The 19,258-nt window shown below is 37.8% G+C and overlaps 1 protein-coding gene across 10 annotated transcripts in view; it reads left to right on the top strand.

The window, feature by feature from the left end:
• Positions 1 to 19,258, top strand: part of LOC105224506 (uncharacterized) — a 435,144-nt gene that overhangs the window by 318,201 nt on the left and 97,685 nt on the right. For all 10 annotated transcript variants that reach the window (XM_049462163.1, XM_049462167.1, XM_049462176.1 and 7 more), the window contains 3 exons: positions 9,018 to 9,169; positions 9,231 to 9,320; positions 9,555 to 10,102. In XM_049462163.1, the coding sequence (XP_049318120.1) occupies positions 9,018 to 9,169; positions 9,231 to 9,320; positions 9,555 to 10,102 (790 nt within the window). The remainder of the gene's footprint in view (positions 1 to 9,017; positions 9,170 to 9,230; positions 9,321 to 9,554; positions 10,103 to 19,258) is intronic.

The following is a 19,258-nucleotide window of genomic DNA, read 5'->3' as shown; positions in this document are numbered from 1 at the left end:
CTGATAATGCGGCGGTGCATATATTTACCAGAATTGTGTCCCAATTGTCTGTGGGAACGTTTTGTGTGGCTAAAACCGACAAACAGTTGGAAACAATGGATTGAAGTTTCATATATTCTTCACTTGTTTCCTTTTGAATTTTGGGCAAGTTCATCAATATCGTTATTTGCTTATCTACCAGTATGCGTTCGTTTTCGTACCTTGAAAGCTTCCCAAGCCATATGGAAGTTGACGTCATTTAATGCGAACTGTTTTACGATGACGCCTGCTTGACCTTTTGTTTTGTATCTGAGGTGATACAACTTTTGAGCATTTGATAATTTCGGATGGTTTATGTAAGCAGTTGTGAACATGTCCCGGAAGGACGGCCATTGTTCATAACCACCATGGAAATTTTCAGTGTCGCATGCGGGCACCTTAAGGTGGATACCCGAACTTGCCTCTTGATTTTGAATTTGTGGCAGCTCTACTCTCGGAAGTGGAGTAAGCGCAACTGGTTTAATTAATTTTAGCTGATCTGCGATCATAATTTTTGTGTCTTCATACTGGTCTAAGCAGTTTTCAAATTTGGCGTAAGCAGAAGATTTAAAGTTTTCTGGTAGATCTGAATCGTCAGTATCTACAATTGCGTCATATGCAGCCTGGAGACGTGTCCAAAAATTTTCAATTGTTTGGCTTTTTATTTCTAGCGCAGATTCAGAATTCTCTTGAATCGGCGAAGAAACAAATCGATTGCAATATTTTATTAGTAAGTCACTCTCAGAAATGAATTTTTTGTTTCGTAGCACCTTGCTTCGAACGTGTAGCTTCTGCAGGTGTACATAGACCTTTTTCGTCAGAAATCATCTCTGGGACTTTTAGTAACTGACTTGGTTTAGATTCTTTTGAGTCTGAGCTCATTTAAAAAATGTGATGAATAGAAAACAAAAATTTTCAATAAAAACTTGATTGGTATTATAAAGTTGTAGATGTAATATTATGAAAGGAAGACTCTTTTGTAAGTAAGAGTTTCACAGAAAATCGATAAACAGATAAATAAATTATATGCTAAAATTCTTCTTCTTCTTTACTGGCGTACACACCGCTTACGCGATTTTAGTCGAGTCAACAACAGCGCGCCAATCGTTTCTTCTCTTCGCTACGTGGCGCCAATTGGATATTCCAAGCGAGGCCAGGTCCTTCTCCACTTGGTTCTTCCACCGGAGTGGAGGTCTTCCTCTTCCTCTGCTTCCCGCGGCGGGTACTGCGACGAATACTTTCAGAGCTGGAGTGTTTTCATCCATCCGGACAACATGACCTAGCCAGCGTAGCCGCTGTCTTTTAATTCGCTGAACTATGTCAATGTCGTCGTATATCTCGTACAGCTCATCGTTCCATCGAATGCGGTATTCGCCGTGGCCAACGCGCAAAGGACCATAAATCTTTCGCAGAACTTTTCTCTCGAAAACTCGCAACGTCGACTCATCGGTTGTTGTCATCGTCCAAGCCTTTGCACCATATAGCAGGACGGGAATTATGAGCGACTTATAGAGTTTGGTTTTTGTTCGTCGAGAGAGGACTTTACTTTTCAATTGCCTACTCAGTCCGAAGTAGCACGTGTTGGCAAGAGTAATCCTGCGTTGGATTTCCAGGCTGACATTGTTGGTGGTGTTAATGCTGGTTCCTAAATAGACGAAATTATCTACAACTTCAAAGTTGTGACTGTCTACAGTGACGTGAGTGCCAAGTCGCGAGTGCGCCGACTGTTTTTTTGATGACAGGAAATATTTCGTCTTGTCCTCGTTCACTGCCAGACCCATTTGCGTTGCTTCCTTGTTCAGTCTGGAGAAGGCAGAACTAACGGCGCGGGTGTTGAGACCGATGATATCAATATCACCGGCATACGCCAGCAGCTGTACACTCTTATAAAAGATTGTACCTGCTCGATTCAGTTCTGCAGCTCTTATAATTTTCTCCAGCAGCAGATTGAAAAAGTCGCACGATAGGGAGTCGCCTTGTCTGAAACCTCGTTTGGTATCGAACGGCTTGGAGAGGTCTTTCCCGATTCTGACGGAGCTTTTCGTGTTGCTCAACGTCAGTTTACACAGCCGTATTAGTTTTGCGGGGATACCAAATTCAGACATCGCGGCATAAAGGCAGCTCCTTTTCGTGCTGTCGAAAGCAGCTTTGAAATCGACGAATAGGTGGTGAGTGTCGATTCTCCTTTCACGGGTCCTTTCAAAGATTTGGCGCATGGTGAATATCTGGTCGGTTGTTGATTTACCAGGTCACACTGATAAGGTCCAATCAGTTTGTTGACGGTGGGCTTTAATCTTTCACACAATACGCTCGATAGAACCTTGTACGCGATGTTGAGGAGGCTTATCCCACGGTAGTTGGCGCAGATTGTGGGGTCTCCTTTTTTATGGATTCGGCATAGCACACTTAAATTCCAATCGTTGGGCATATTTTGCAAAGAAGCTGATGCATGCTCCTTATTAGTTCTTCGCCGCCGTGTTTCATTAGCTCAGCCGGCAATCCGTCGGCCCCTGCCGCTTTGTTGTTCTTCAGGCGAGCAACTGATATTCGAACTTCTTCATGGCCGGGTAATGGAACGTCTGCTCCATCGTCATCGATTGGGGAATCGGGTTCGTCTTCTCCTGGTGTTATGTGTTCACTGCCATTCAGCAGGCTGGAGAAGTGTTCCCTCCATAATCTAAGTATGCTCTGGGCATCGGTGGCTAGATCACCTTTGGGGGTTCTACAGGAGTATGCTCCGGTCTTGAAACCTTCTGTAAGCCGCCGCATCTTTTCGTAGAATTTTCGAGCATTACCCCTGTCGGCCAGCTTATCAAGCTGTTCGTACTCACGCATTTCGACCTCTTTCTTCTTCTGTCTACAAATGCGTCTCGCTTCCCTCTTCAACTCTCGGTATCTATCCCATCCTGCACTTGTTGTGGTCGATCGTAACGTTGCGAGGTAGGCAGCCTGTTTTCTCTCCGCTGCGACACGGCACTCCTCGTCGTACCAGCTGTTCTTTTGCACTTTCCGAAAACCAATGGCTTCGGTACCAATGGCAGCTGTACGTAAGGAGTTTGAAATGCCGTCCCACAGTTCCCTTATACCGAGTTGTTGACGAGTGCTCTCAGAGAGTAGGAGTGCAAGCCGAGTAGAAAATCGTTCGGCTGTCTGTTGTGATTGCAGCTTCTCGACGTCGAACCTTCCTTGTGTTTGTTGGCGTGCGTTTTTTGCTGCACAGAGGCGGCTGCAACAATATAGTGGTCCGAGTCGATGTTAGGACCTCGGAGCGCACGCACATCTAAAACGCTGGAGACGTGTCTTCCGTCTATCACAACATGATCGATCTGGTTGGTGGTTTTTCGATCCGGAGACAGCCAGGTTGCTTGATGTATCTTCTTATGCTGGAATCTAGTACTACAGATAACCATATTTTGGGCCCCGGCGAAGTCGATCAGCCTCAACCCATTTGGGAATGTTTCCTCGTGGAGGCTGAATTTACCGACCGTAGTGCCAAAGATACCTTTTTTGCCCACCCTGGCGTTGAAGTCGCCAAGCACGATTTTGACATCGTGGCGGGGCATCTCTCATAAGTGCGCTCCAAGCACTCATAAAAAGCATCTTTGGTCACATCGTCCTTCTCTTCCGTCGGGGCATGGGCGCAAATCAGCGATATGTTGAAGAACCTCGCTTTGATGCGGATTGTGGCAAGACGTTCATTCTCCGGAGTGAATGATAGTACTCGGCGGCGGAGTCTCTCTCCCACCACGAATCCAACACCAAACTTGCGCTCCTTTATATGGCCGCTGTAGTAAATGTCACAAGGACCTAGTCGTCTCTGTCCTTGTCCCGTCCATCGCATTTCTTGGACGACGGTGATGTCAGCCTTTATCTTTATGAGGACATCTACCCGCTGGGCAGCGGCACCTTCCCAATTAAGGGACCGGACATTCCAGGTGCATGCCCTCAAATCATAGTCCTTATTTCGTTTGCCATGGTCGTCATCAAAAGGGGGGTCTCTCATCCGAGGCTGTGTTTGCTTTTTGATTGGGGGTGTTTTTTTACGTGGCGGGTGCCAAACCCAGCGCACAACCCTAAGTAGGGGATATTTCGCCTTCTCACTTTAGCTCGCCTTCAAACGGATGTTCTTAGGCTACCCAGAGGATACTTGGTCAAAGACCGGAAGTCGTGAGCTGCTTGAGTCATATGTAAAAGAATCGTTTCTGGCCACTCCCAAGTGAATGGCGATCAGAGAACTTTCCTCACTTGCGTGAACTTCTACACATGACTCCATCCTCCATGCTGAAATTATTGAATTGAATTTCACCACAGATTGCGTTTATGAACAAGTGTGTAGATATAATATTTCGAAACGTAGACTCTTTTGTAAGTGAGAGTTTCACAGAAAATCGATAAACAGATATTTTTTTATACTGAAATTATTGAATTTAATTTCACCACAGATTTCGTATATACATATGTATGTATGTATGTTCAGACGAGAACTCTTTTACGTGAATAAGAGTTTTTAATTAAATTAATAAACCAAAACGCTTTTAATAGCCGCGTGTAATCGCGATTTTGTATAACCGACAACTCTTTTAAGGTAAATAAGAGTTGTTTTATTTTTGTTTCGAATTATGTACTTTACTAGTATTCAATTTTAATTTCGATTTAATTTTATTTAATTATTTCTTATTAAGCGCAAAAACAAATAATTTTTTGTTGTATATATTTGTATATGTACGTATATATATTTATGGTTATTTTAGCTTCACCGCTTGAAACGTACTGATGATGTGATGAGTATTAAATTTTTGACGATTTTATTTTATTTAAATGGTACCCAAGTAAATGGAGTATATATTTTCCCAGAAAAGTTTCCGCGTATATTTATGTATGTACCTGAAATGCGCCCGCATATACTTGTACATAAGTACGCGTGTGCATATGTATGTATGTATATAAGTTCGCAGTACGTATAAACCGCGAAAAGAAAATGATCAGACAACTTATTTTCGATATATGTGCAATGCATTCGATTATTTTACGAGAAAACTCGATTCTCGAGTAGTATCGGAATCGAGTTTACCATCCCTACTGGCCGCCATCGCGTGCACATTAAAATCTCCGCACAATAACCACCACAAAAAAAAAATGATTTTTTTTCCATGTAATTTATATGGGAAATCGAAAATGTCGATGAGGCACCTCTTAATATTAATATAAAGAGCTCAGATTTTACCAGGACTTGTTTTTAGTCATGTTGAATGAGATTTTCATGGTAACTACGAAAAATAAAATATAAACTAATTTTTGGCCCACCTTAATATGCATATATTACATAAAAACTGATAGGCACGATACAACTCACTTGTATTTCCGCCAGGGGTTTTTGGGGACAATTTGAGTGTATTGTGGACTAGAGTGTGTATGCGTTTTTGGCTTCTCCTCCCAGTGTGTGCGTTAGAGGCCTCTTCTGCCAGTCCTTTCCTTTGGTGTGGTGAATTTTGGTGCGATGGTGGTATTGTTGTCAAAATTTTATGTTAGTTTAGTATTACTTCGCGCCCGCTATGTCATTTATTTTTTATTTCGTGCCCGCTCTTTTTATTATGTGTATATGTATGTATGTATATGTTTTGTAGCTTGCACCTTCGTTTTCTTTTGAGGGCCAATGTTTTCCCTTTTATTCACTTATGTATATTCATGTACATAGTATGTACATACACTCGTATAATTTTGCTCATAAACATTTTCTCTTTGCTTTTTTGTTTTTTCCAAATCTGTTCACAGTGGCATAAAAATATGCACTTATGTGTCACTGCGCAATTTTTTGTTTTCGTCAATAATTTTTATTTTTGCACTTCTTTTTTTTATTTTTCCATAGTGCTTCTCACTATGGCTCGAAGGACCAATATTTAAATCGTTGGTTTCAGCCACCACTTACCTCGGTGCTAGGTCTTTCTGCACAAAGTATTTAATAACAAAATATAATAAAGAACCACAGCCTGTTCACCCGCAACTAACTAATTAAAGCAAAACACAGTATGTTTGGGTTTTTTTTCCTTTTGGTTTTTTTTGGTTTTATTTACGTCTCTTCACTGCCACTGCACTTTTCGATGTATACGTATAATAGAAAGAACAATTGACGCTGCGGGAATGGTTCGTTCGGTCCGAGATCGACAAAAAAAAGGGAAGGTCGTCCTCTGGAGCGGTCGCTTTTGATGGTTGGATAGTGTAGAGTTGTGGTGTGATGACCGCATGTGTGCTATATTTGTGTGTAGTAGTGTGTGGAATGTCTGCATGTGTGGTGTCTTCATTTGTGGATCGCGTTAGTGTGGTGTGTCGTCGTTCAGTATCGGGTGTATAGCGGGGAGAGCTAACTCATCTAGCCACTAGGGAATCAGTGCATTTTTCATTAAAATCAAGGAATTTTCACGAAAATCGGGGAACTAGTGCCGAAGGTCAAAATCAGGGAAATGGTAACGATAGATAAGTCTCGTAAACATCGCATATAAGGTTCTATCGAGCGTATTGTGTGAACGACTAAGGCCCATCGTCAACAAACTGATTGGACCTTGTCAGTATAGCTTTAGGTCTGGAAAATCACAAACCGACGAGATATTCACCATTCGCCTAATCATGGAAAAAGCCAGTGAGAAGAGAGTCTACACACACCACTTCTTTGTCGATTTTAAGCTGCTTTTGACAGCACGAGAAATAGCTGCCTTTATGCCGCGATATCTGAATTTGGTATCCGCGCAAAATTAATACGGCTGTGTAAACTAACGTTGAGCAACACCAAAAGCTCCGATAGGATCGGGAAGGACCTCTCCGAGCCGTTCGATACCAAACGAGGTTTCATACAAGGCGACTCCCTATCGTGCGACTTTTTCAATCTGCTGCTGGAGAAAATTATTGGAGCTGCAGAACGGAATCGAGCAGGTACAATCTTTTATAAGAGTGTACAGCTGCTGGCGTATGCCGATGATATTGATATCATCGGTCTCAACACCCGCGCCGTTAGTTCTGCTTTCTCCAGACTGAACAAGGAAGCAACGCAAATGGGTCTGGCAGTGAACGAGAGCAAGACGAAATATCTCCTGTCATCAAACTATCAGTCCCCGCACTCGCGACGAAACTTCCACGTCACTGTCGACAGTCATATTTCGAAGTTGTAGATAATTTCGTCTACCTTGGAAGCAGCGTTAACAGCAAAAACAACGTTAGCTTCGAAACCCAACCCAGAATAAATCTTGCCAACAGGACTGAGTAGGCTGTTGAGATGTAAACACCGCCGTCGACGAACAAAAACAAAACTCTATGAGTCACTCATTATTCCTGTCATGCTATATTTTGCAGAGGCATGGGCAATGACAACATCTGATATGTCGACGTTAGTTTCCGAAAGAAGGGTTCTGCGAAAGATTTATGATCCTTTGCACTTTGGTCACTGCGAACATCGCATTCGATGACACGATGAACTTTATGAGAAATACGACGACATTGACATAGTTCATCGAATTAAGAGACAACGGCTACGCTGGCTAGGTCATGTCGTACATTAGTACGAAAACACTCCGGCTCTACAAGTATTCGACGCAATACCAGCCGATGGAAGCAGAGGAAAAGGCAGCCCTCTACTCCGTTGGAAGGACGTGGTTTCGCTGGGTCTCTAATTGGCGCCACTTAGCATTAAAAAAGAAAAGAGTGGTGCGCTGTTGTTAACTCGGCTATAGTCAACAAAGAATATAAACTAAAAGTGTTGAGTTAAAATTCAACCTTTATTTTTTCGTCGAAATTGGGAATGGACTACAATCATATGTTTATGTTATCTTTTAATCTTAAATATAGTTGGGCCACTCCCAAGTGAATGGCAATCTGAGAACTTTCCGCGTTTGCGTGAACTTCTACATATGACTCTATCCTCGTAAGTTTTGACAGTGTGAAAGAAGAATGTATGTGAATGTCACGTACTTTATTTTGTGGAAATCGGTTGGTCGGGTCCCGAGATGTAAGATTTCGACAAAAAGTGGGCGGTGCCACGCCCATCGTCCAATTTTTGCATCTGCCAATATAACGCTCTCTCATACCATCTCGGTGGTAAAATTTAATGCCTTTGGTGAATTTAGTTATTGATTTATCGCGCTTTTAGTAGCTTTTAACAGTACCGTTATATGGCGAGTGAGCGGGTTTATCCTTCGATTTCATCCAGAAGGTTTGATAAGATTGATAATAACAAAATTTGTTTGTTGTAGCTTGAGTTGTTTAGGAGATAAGATTAAACTTATTAGAGGGCGCGGCCACACATACTTTTTCCAAAAATTGTAAAAATTTTTTTCTTTGCTATAAAATTCTTAAGAACAAATGGTTTCTTTAAAACAATCAAATTTTAACCATTATTATCTTTTAAATGGTTAGGTATACAAAAAATCTTAGAATTTTAAAAATCGTTTTTGAAGAACATTGAATTTATTACAAAATCCAGAAAACTAAATATTTTTCCAAGTAGTTGTATAATAAAAAACTAGAAAACCGTTGGCAATAAGAGCTCATAATTGGAAAGGCTTTTTTAGAGGTGTAAGTATATCAACCATTTTAATATATACCCAATAAAAAAGGTTCGTCGAGAATATTGTTAATTATAGTGCATATGTTAAATTTAATTCTTAAGTTAATGAATTAATTCTGAAGTTAAAATCTAATTTAATTTAATTCCGACGTTAATTTTAAAGACCAAGAAGTTAATTCTGAGTTTAATAAAGGTAATTCTTAACTTAAAGTTAAGTTACAGAAGTTAATTTAAATCTGCATTTTAAGGTTAAATTTTACCCACGCTATTGTACATCAAAACTTATACTTTAACTTTTGTCTATTGTGTTCGTGGAGTGAATATGAGTTTTACAAGTACTTGTATATTTAAGTTCGGTTGAGTAATTATAATCCATTTGCATAACTTTAGGTTTAGGGTAACGGCCGCAAAGAGCTACTCTATTTCCCTTTTCTTTTTCTCTTTACAGCACGTGCATACTTGATAGACTCAATGTTCTACATCACACATGACAAACGTTTTGTTGATCTAAAAAAAAATGTCCATCAATTCACCAATTGCACCTATATTTTATCACATGATTTTTGGAACAATACGTTCACTCTTACTATTGATTTGACGGTATTTTCAATTACAAAAAAAAAAACGAACCTTTTACATTAACTAATAAATATTTTTTTAGACTATTTCACAGAACAGTTATGAAAACCCTCTGGCTAAAATAAATCTTATTACTAGAGGTCATTCATTTGAAATTGATCCAAAAACCGATGTAAGTAAAAATCGCCAGACAAACCTTTGGCGTCGTCAGCAAACGACAGCCAAACACACTAATTCACATCTGGAGTTCATACAAGTATATTACACGAACAAAAAAGTTTTCCTATCTGGAAATTTTTTGTATCGATTTGATTTTAAATGAACCCGTCTTAGTCAAATTAAATTATTTTCTACATAAAAATGCACGTATATATTCATGATCTTTTAATTAACATTTTTTTGCTAGACCATGACATTTGATGGCATTTCAAATCCTATGCTGCCTATTATAGTCGAAGATTTAATCGTATACAGAGACTCAGATATACTGAAAATAAAATGTGAAGCTGGATTTAAAGTTGAGTGCAATATGAAGTTCAGTTTGTGTTGGCTGGAACTTAGTGGACGCTATTTTGGTCAAACTGCTGGGTTACTAGGCACCATGAACAATGAACCATTTGATGACTTTATTACTCCCTCCAACATAATTGAAAAATCTGATTATTTTTTTTCTGAAGCATGGATCATAAACTGCTGCAATAATACCATGGAACAGACAAATGGTTCTATTACTGAATTCGCCGAAATATGCAACCAACTATTTTCACCTTTAAACCACTGCTCAATCGTAATGGATGTGGAGCCTTTTCTAAATATTTGCATGGAATTGGGTTATATGAATCGGAAAAATCCTAAAAATCCATATCTTAAGGGCCCATGTACTGCAGCATTAGCTTATATTGAAATATGCCAATACGCTAAAATACCTATGCGTGTTCCCCAACAATGTGTAATGTAAGTATACATATGTATATGAAAATTTGATACATTGACGACGTCGTTCGTTTTATTTTTTGTAATAATCTTAAAATGTTATCGGCTTTTAATTATTGTAGTACTATACATAGGTATAGATTATGTATAATATCTTGAATATTTAACCCTTTCATGCCCGATGTTGCCTATAGGCAACATTTACATATGTATGTATATGCTTCTAAGTCCCGTTATAGCAATTTTTTTGACGCGCGCTTTTTTGCATTATGTATTCTGATGTATTGTGTAAGCTTACAGTGAATTGTTCTATTATAAGCTATGCAAAAGTTCATTCAGTAGGCGTTTTTCGTAGAGTGAAATTGTCAAGATCGCGAAAAAAGGCGTTTACGCAAAAAGTGTTTAAAAAGATTAAAATAGCTCTTTTATTGTAAAACCAAGGGGACAACATAAATAAGTAAAGGCAATATAGTTATTGAAAATAAAAATGAATCATTGGAAAAGTGGTTAGTTTGTTTAAATTAATTTTGTAAAAGTGCTGTTGTCTATAGGCAATATCCTGTAACTAACGAACCAGGACACGAAAGACTTTGAAACTTTTTCACTTCATACTTGAGTTAAGACTTACATACATATATCTGCCCTAAAAAATGCTTTAGCTCCGCCTATTTCAATTCGGGCATAAAAGGGTTAAAATATCTTAAGTCAAATACCAACTGAAGAAAAATAGAGAACTTCTTTAAAGCTACTTATAATGAAGTAAAAAACGCCAATTATAATCAATTATTTCGGCAAAAATTGTATACGCGTTTTGATATTAAACTTATTTTAGGTTTATTACTAGTATTTTTAAGTATTTATGATTTGTCGCGCTTAATCAGCTTTGATGGGATGCCTCCTCAACTTTAGCATGAAGCGATTTTATTTTTCATCGCTTAGGTTGGATTTAAAACATTACAGATATTTTTTAGTAGATGAGTCTTTATGGTTGTTAAAATAAACCAAATTCTTGACTATCTGCATTACACAATAAAAAAATTCTATACTTTCAATTTTGTAAATAATTGGAAATAATTAACTGACACAACGTATCTGAGTTATTCGAAAATACATAAGATGAATTCACTTGCTCTTGCAAAACCCTTGCACACTGTATGCAACGTTTTCCCAATCCTGCATGGCACAACTAAACCACATGCAAAAGAAAACATGTAATGTCTGCGAAATATATTATATATATTTTTTCAAATTGTTCATTGGATCTGCTTGCTTTTTGTTTTAAAAGCATAACAATAAGTAATAAAATCTTTAATCTATTTAAAACTAGACAAGCTCAAGAAGGGATTGGGAGGTTTGGTCTTTTTAGGCGTGTTTGATCGCATGAATGTCTATAGCAGTGGTTCCCAAACTTATTTTGTCTACCGCCCACTTTGAGAATAAATATTTTTTTAGCGCCCTTATTTTTTCACCTATTTAAAAACCACTATAACTTCAAATTAATTATTGTGACCTATATGTATATGTATACTAACGGAGAATTATAAACGAAACTTTTACTATAACCAGCAACTTGAAACCTGAGCGCAGTACGTAATATACAACGGTGCTTAGGTCTCAAATTAACTCTTACAGGCTCACCTGCCAAGAAGAATTATTGAAACACAACTTCATAGTATTAAAACAGAGAATCTTTTATTAAAAATAAAACTAAAATAATCGATCCATATATAAAAACTAATGTGAAGGATGAATCTGATGTTGTTTAATAAGTTTGTTAATATCAGGTTCCAATTTACTCAAGAACAGTCGCAAGTCGCCACGTTCGGTAACAAGCAAACGATTTCTATTTTTAGTAAGCAGTGTTGTCACAGCACTAAATCCACGTTCACACAAATATGATGATGGGAATGCTATCAAGAATCGTTGAACGATTGGCCACAATCCAGGGTACAATTGCGAGATCGGTTTTTGTAGCCAAAATTCTTGGTAACCATTTTTGAACTTGATTTTTATTTCCTTGTTTGTTGTCAATTCTATAAGTTCTTCTTCCAGCTGAGGTGACATAGCTGCGTTGACATTTGAAAACGGATTCTATACCCAGTCTGGTATTTCCAAGTTCAAAATGTTCTGGTATCGTTCGGTGAAGTCAATGTGGAGGTTTTCCAAATGTTGGCAGTAGGCAAACAATTCGTCGTTACTGCATGATACTGATAAATTCGGAAAATTGTGAAACTCACGTCTGCCCAGATTCTTTTTGTGTAGAAGCAGTTTGGCTGCGAAAGCAGCAACGACGTTTTTTGTTTTAATTAAATTTAGTTTATCGCCTTGCAGTTGGAAATTCATGTCGTTGAACAATTTATACAGGTCTGTCATGTAAGCTATATCATTCTTTGATGTTATGAGCTTGTCTTGAAATTCTGTATCTTTAGTTTCCAAGAACTCTGTAACAGAATCAAACAGGTTGTAGAATCGAGTCAGACAATTGCCTCTTGATAGCCAACGAACTTCAGTATGAAACAACAAACGAGCTGTTGCGGATTTTATTGACTGCTTTGATGACATATTGCAGTGATTGAAATAGTTTTTCACTTAAGTTTCTAGCAACTAAATGTTGTCTATGAATAACGCAATGTACACCAAGGACATCTGGAATTTTATTTTTTAAGTGCGCTATTAAGCCTTTATGGCACCCTATCATAGCCGGAGCGCCATCCGTACCAATTGAAATAATATTTTTTAAAGGAATCTCTTTCTCACCGCAAAACTTTTCCAATATATTGAATATGGTTTCGTCTTTTGTATCGGTCTCTAAATTTCTAGCAAATAATAGTTCTTCACATATTTTCTCATCTTTAAAAAACCTCACGTAAGACATCAACAATGCTTCATTAGTTGGTAAAGTGGACTCATCGAGCAGAATTGAGAATTGGCTTGTCCTCAGGTGATCGCATAATGATTCTTCAATGCGTTCAGCCATTTCATCAATTCATCTTTTCACAGAATTATTACTCAAGGAATTTTTCGGATAATATCTGCGGCCGGTTTATGAAGCACGGTAGTTATTACTTCATTTATTGCTGGCAATATTAATTCTTCTCCGATGTTACGTGGTTTGCCTTTTTGAGAAATTAACAAAGAGATATTGTACGAAGCTCGAAGTCCGTCGTCATCTTGCTTAGTAGCCGCCGAAAATAGTTCTGCTACACTTGGCTGAGTATTATGCCTCTTCTCTTCTTCTTCTTCTTTACTGGCGTAGACACCGCTTATACGATTATAGCCGACTCAACAACAGCGCGCCATTCGTTTCTTCTCTTCGCTACGTGGCGCCAATTGGATATTCCAAGCGAAGACAGGTCCTTCTCCACTTGGTTCTTCCAACGGAGTGGAGGTCTTCCTCTTCCTCTGCTTCCCGCGACGGGTACTGCGTCGAATACTTTCAGAGCTGGAGTGTTTTCGTCCATCCGGACAACATGACCTAGCCAGCGTAGCCGCTGTCTTTGAATTCACTGAACTATGTCAATGTCGTCATCTATCTCGTACAGATCATCGTTCCATCGAATGCGATATTCGCCGTGTTCTTCTTCTCTAGGTCTTGAAAATATGCTGCATTCTTGTCTCTCTTATCTGGATGCATTTTATTCAAATGGTCTTGCAGTCTTAAAGGCTTCATTGCTTCATTCGAAAATGCTTCTAGACATAGAAGACACAAAGGCGAGGATGGGTTTTTTGGGATTTTCAATGAATCCAAATTTAATGTATTCCGCACAGTATTGCCGTCTCTTCTTTTTTACTTCTGACATTGTCTTGCTTTGAGAAATCCGTTTAACTACGCGAGTAGTGTAAAGGAGGCGTAAGTAATGCCCATATGTTGCGCGCAAAACCACAAGTTAATATGAAATAAATATTACATTGTTTATATAGGAATACTTAAGCACGATTATTGTATAGTAGTCCAAAAATATGAATTCTTATATTTCCTAGAAATACATTTGTAAGAAAGGATAAAGATCCTTTTTTTATTTTCCACATAAAAGATTTAAGGAGTTCAAAAGCTCAAAACGTGCGCTACATCAGCTACCTACCCGAAGTCATTTCGCAAATGATAAAATAAATTTTTCAAGAGCTCAAAGCATGCGCTACATCAGCTCGAACCTACCTACTCTACACCTTTAGGCAAATGATTATAATATGAAAGCAAATGCCCACATACAGATTTGGCAATGGCAATAGCAATACGTTTGACAGTTAGTATTCTATAAATTCTATCCTGTCGAGATGCCCCGTTATGAAACGGAGCGACCGATTGACATGATTTTCAATTTTTCTATATTCAATAAAATAGGACAGATATATGTATGAACTATGCGGAGAGAAATATAGATATATATAGATAAATATATCTTTTAATTCATATTAGTTGATGTTCACAAGTTATTGTTGAGAGTCGAGAGCTCATGTAGTCGTTGTCTAAGAGGCCTCCTAGCTAAATAAAATTACAAATAACCCCCCAGGCCTCTACACAACGCCCCATTTTCTTTCTGGGTCTCTTACCGCCCCCCTTGACACCTGCAGCGCCCCCAAGGGGGCATTATCGCCCACTTTGGGAAACACTGGTCTATAGCATTAGGAAATAAGTTTAGGTGATCTCGGAGTTTAGATATATATTTCATTATGCTGTTGTCTACTTCTTGCTTTACTATAGAAATACTAAGATCTTTATAGACATTTTCATTACGCATGTATCATGGCGACCAAGTGATTGTTCTAAGCATTTTCGATTGGAACCTTTGTATATCAATATTTGTGGCACAGGTTGTACCCCACAGTTCAATGCCATACATCCAAATCGGTTTTATGACCGTATTGTATAAAATCACTTTGTTGTCTAGGCTAAGCTTAGAGTTTTTATTTAAAAGCCAATTTAAATCTGCAGCTCTAATCTTCATACATGTTATTTTACTAGAGATGTGTTTTCTCCACATGAGCCTTCTGTCTATGTGAATACCAAGATATGTTACTTCGTTCGGTTTGGGGCACAAATATATTGTTTATTTCTACTGCCGAGCACATTTTTGGTCTTAGCGAAAACGCAACATGCTTACACTTCTGTTCATTCACATTTATACGCCAATCTGATAGTTATTCTTCGATAGATCTGAAGTGCTCCGCTAATATTCTTAATGCTGTTCTGTGTCATTTGTTACGGCTCACTAAAGCGGTGTCATCCGCAAAAGCTGATGTCAATACATTATTAACTGTTGGAAGATCTGCTGTATATATGACGTATAGAGTTGGGCCTAAAATACTGCCCTGTGGAGCACCAGCCCTTATCTGTCGTTCATCAGATATAAAATCTTCCACTTTAACCATAAATTGTCTACTTTTTGTCCAACTTTTCCAACTTTTTATACAATTCTAAAGGGACCTTATATTAAATAAAAGGCCTTCATACCACAAATTAGTTAAAATCTTTATTATGAACTATAGTTCATTTGAAAATTTTGTATAAAACCTACCAGTATTCATCCACATTCCTTAAATCGCAATGAAAATATTTATATACTTACACATATACGAGTATGTATGTAAGTATATTTTCTTTGTTTATTTTCTCTTGCTCTTCTAATGTGGAATGCATAGCCAGATGTAAAAATTACTTGACTACAGCTCAAGAAATAATGATTTTTTTTTAGCAATTACTTAAGAGCTGGATACGGACCTTGAAAATATAACTGAACAGTACTCTTTGTGCTCAAATGCGTTTCTTATTTCGTTAGTAATTGTATTTACTTGTTCAATCGTGCTATGTTTTTTACGAAACCCGAATTGGTGTGTTAGTACTATTTTATTTTCTTGTAATTAAGGATACATCTTTGATAGTGACACTTTTTCAAATATTGTATTTTAGAAATACAGGGTAAAAGACTGATTGGTCTGTATGAAGACGGCTATGTTAAATCCTTCCCATGAAATTGGACATTATCCGAAAATAAGAATTGCATGGAAGAGCAAAGAGAGCACCTCTACAGCAATATTTGGTAGCCCAATAAATATTTTTGGGGTAAAATTACGTGCCCTGGCGACTTTTTATTCTCTTGCAACCAGTTGCTACAGAGTATTATAATTTTGTTCACCTAGCGGTTGTAGGTAGAGATGGGCAGTGGGAAAAAACCCAAAGGGAATAAACACAGCTTTTGGTTAACGTAATTTGCAATAATGAAGTTGATGATACCTTCATTGCGCTGATTGCTCCACCCATCACACTGCAAATGTAATTCATTTATAGATTTCAGTTCGTCTGTAATTTCATTGACCATTTCATTATAAATAGTTTCCAAATGTGTTGTGGAGATAGCTTTTCTGGATGGTAACTTATAAAGTGGTTGCAAATCGTCAAAAAATCGTACCCACAGCGGATGTTCAACGATGGATAAAGGAGAACCGGTAACAAATATTGCCTTCGATAAGTGCTGATTTAGATAAAGTTTTTTTCTGTTAAAACTTCTGATGAAGTCGTAATATTAGAAATTGTATCCGTCAAATCTTGTGACATTTCATTATGTGATTCAGCTTGCAAGGGCAGATTTGTGGCAGTTGTGCTAGTAACAGGTATTTTCTGTAATTTGTTCTTGATAACAGTTGGACATCTATAACATTTTAACAGATGGCTGGTCATCTTGCTGACATTGCCAAATTGGTAAACGTTTTCACAGTGTTTGCATTTTACTGGTTTACTGTTTGCCGAATGAAGATAGTTTTCCCATACATCAGTATTTTTCTTTCTGGGCATGATATGATCTAAGGAAAAAAAAAACAGATAAAAAAACAGTAGAAATGCATAGAGTTGTTCTAAAGTACAGGGTAGGCCATTTAAAGTTGACCCATTTGTTTCTAAAAAAAAAGAACAAAAGAAAACAATGTTTTTTGTTCATTTCAAAAATAATTTATTTTGGTCCAAGGGGATTTGTTTCAGCTAATATTTAAAAATTAGATCGCGTAAATGGGCACCTTTAGCTTTGACAGCTAAATGCACTCTTTTTTCGACATTTTCCATGACTTTGGCCAATGTTTCGGATGATATGGCGGCTGTTTCACGTCGAATGTTGGCTTTCAGTTGAGCTAAGGTCTTTGGCTTATTAGCGTATACCTTGGATTTCAAATAACCCCACAAATAAAAGTCTGGTGGCGTCAAATCTGGTGATCTCGGTGGCCAGTCAACATCACCATTTTTCGATATCAATCGCCCGGGGAAAAATGGATGGCCCATTTGCCAAAATTAAGGCGTCGCGGATAATCAGCTGGGTTTAGTTTTTGTGTCATTTGAATTTTATATGGAAACATCTTCAAATCTTTATGAATTATGCGTCGGAGAGTGGTGCGAGAGATGTCTAATTCCTGAGAGCGGCGATAACTCGATGTCGATGGAGTCTCCTCAATACTGGCTCGTACAGCTTCGATATTTTCATCAGAACGTCTTGTGCGTTGTCTGGATGCATGACTGGCATTACTGAGATTACCGGTGTTCACAAATTTTGCGTATAAAGACTTAATTGTGTTCTTAACTGGAGCACTTTTCACTTTATTTTTTTTGCGAAACGCACGTTGAGTTAACACAATTGAAAAGTTATTTTGAATATAAAGCTGAACAATTTCAGCGCGTTCTTTTGGAGTGTACTGTTCCATGGTATAAATTGTCTTCGAATGACGCTTCTAACGCGGTATGACATTAGCCGATTTGTCGGCGCTGTTAAAAGTTACAGCGTTGCCAGATGGGTCAACTTTAAATGGCCTACCCTGTATTGTATATTAACAGAGTAGGTATACCTACGAAACTAATATGAAATAAGTATAAATTCCAAAAGAAGGAATTCCAAAAGAAGGAATTTATACCTTGCCCAATTTCAATGAATAAAAGTACAAGGTTTGAAAGGAATATAAAACTTCTATAGTCTAATATAACAAATATTAAAGCTCAAACTTACCGGTAAGTTACCGTTCATAAAAAGAAGTAAGTATCGAAGTCCGTAAGAATAGCAGTAGTTGTCAACTCAAAGCAAATCACGTATTTAAGCACTAGGCAATCAAAAGTTCACAAAACAAAATCCAAGTCGTCAATTATACCAACAAATTAACACAAGTGCGCACAGTACGAAGGCAAAACAACGTGTGAGATAAATAGATCACCAACGCGTACGCCACTGCTCATTTTATTTAATTAGAGAGCATGGAGTATATGTATGTAACGTATTTATTGAATTATGAAAATAAACAAAGTTAGATTAGCTCTAACTAGTAGTAATGGTACGTACTATTTGATATACACATGTATCTACACATTATCTAGATGTTACATATGCTAAGTATGAAAAACCCCGAATATTATCCCATTTTTCCACATTGGGGTTTTTTCCGGGTAAAATCCCATCTCTAGTTGTAGGTATCACCTAACACTAAGCGAAATAGATATGATAGATAGAATGACGAGAAAGGTTGAAATCCGGAAAAGTGCCATAACTAAGCATTAAATTTAGATATAAAACTGTAATTCGGCACAGGGGAGCGCAGAAGCTAAGATTTATATCTCCTAAACCACTAAAACTACAACAACCAAATTTGCCAACGCTAATATTACAGGAGTTCTTACCTATAGTGTGAAAATGAATGAAAACCCAGCTCACTCACCATATAACGGTACCATTCAGAACTACAAAAAGCGAGATAAATCAATAACTAAATGTGCCAGAAACATAAAAACAGATGGACGTGGCACTTTTTGTGAAATCCCATATCTCAGGATTCAACTGACCGATTTCTACAAAATTTGATAGGTGGTATTATTTTCATATTCCTATGTGACGTTGTAAATGTTAGTGAAATCGAGCTATAACCACTCCCTTTTTCCGTACAGCACAATTTTGAATTCCACTTGATTCTTTTATTTTCCAGTACACAATTCAAGAAGCACTTACTCGTAATATAACGGGAGTAAACTCTGCACTAATAATGCCTTTAGTGTATGCAACCTCATGACCAAAAACTGTTCAAATCCAACAAAAACTGCTCAAGCCCCTAGGTACCGAATATGTGGATAAAGTTGACTTTTGTTCGAAAATATCGATTTATAATTGAAAATCAGTTGGAGTACTTCTCTGACAATGACATTTCTGTATGTCAAAT

Source organism: Bactrocera dorsalis, chromosome 1 (genome assembly GCF_023373825.1).
Source record: "Bactrocera dorsalis isolate Fly_Bdor chromosome 1, ASM2337382v1, whole genome shotgun sequence".
NCBI lineage: Eukaryota > Metazoa > Arthropoda > Insecta > Diptera > Tephritidae > Bactrocera > Bactrocera dorsalis.
The sequence above is the reverse complement of the archived record's forward strand: the minus strand, read 5'-3'. Positions and strand labels throughout refer to the sequence as shown.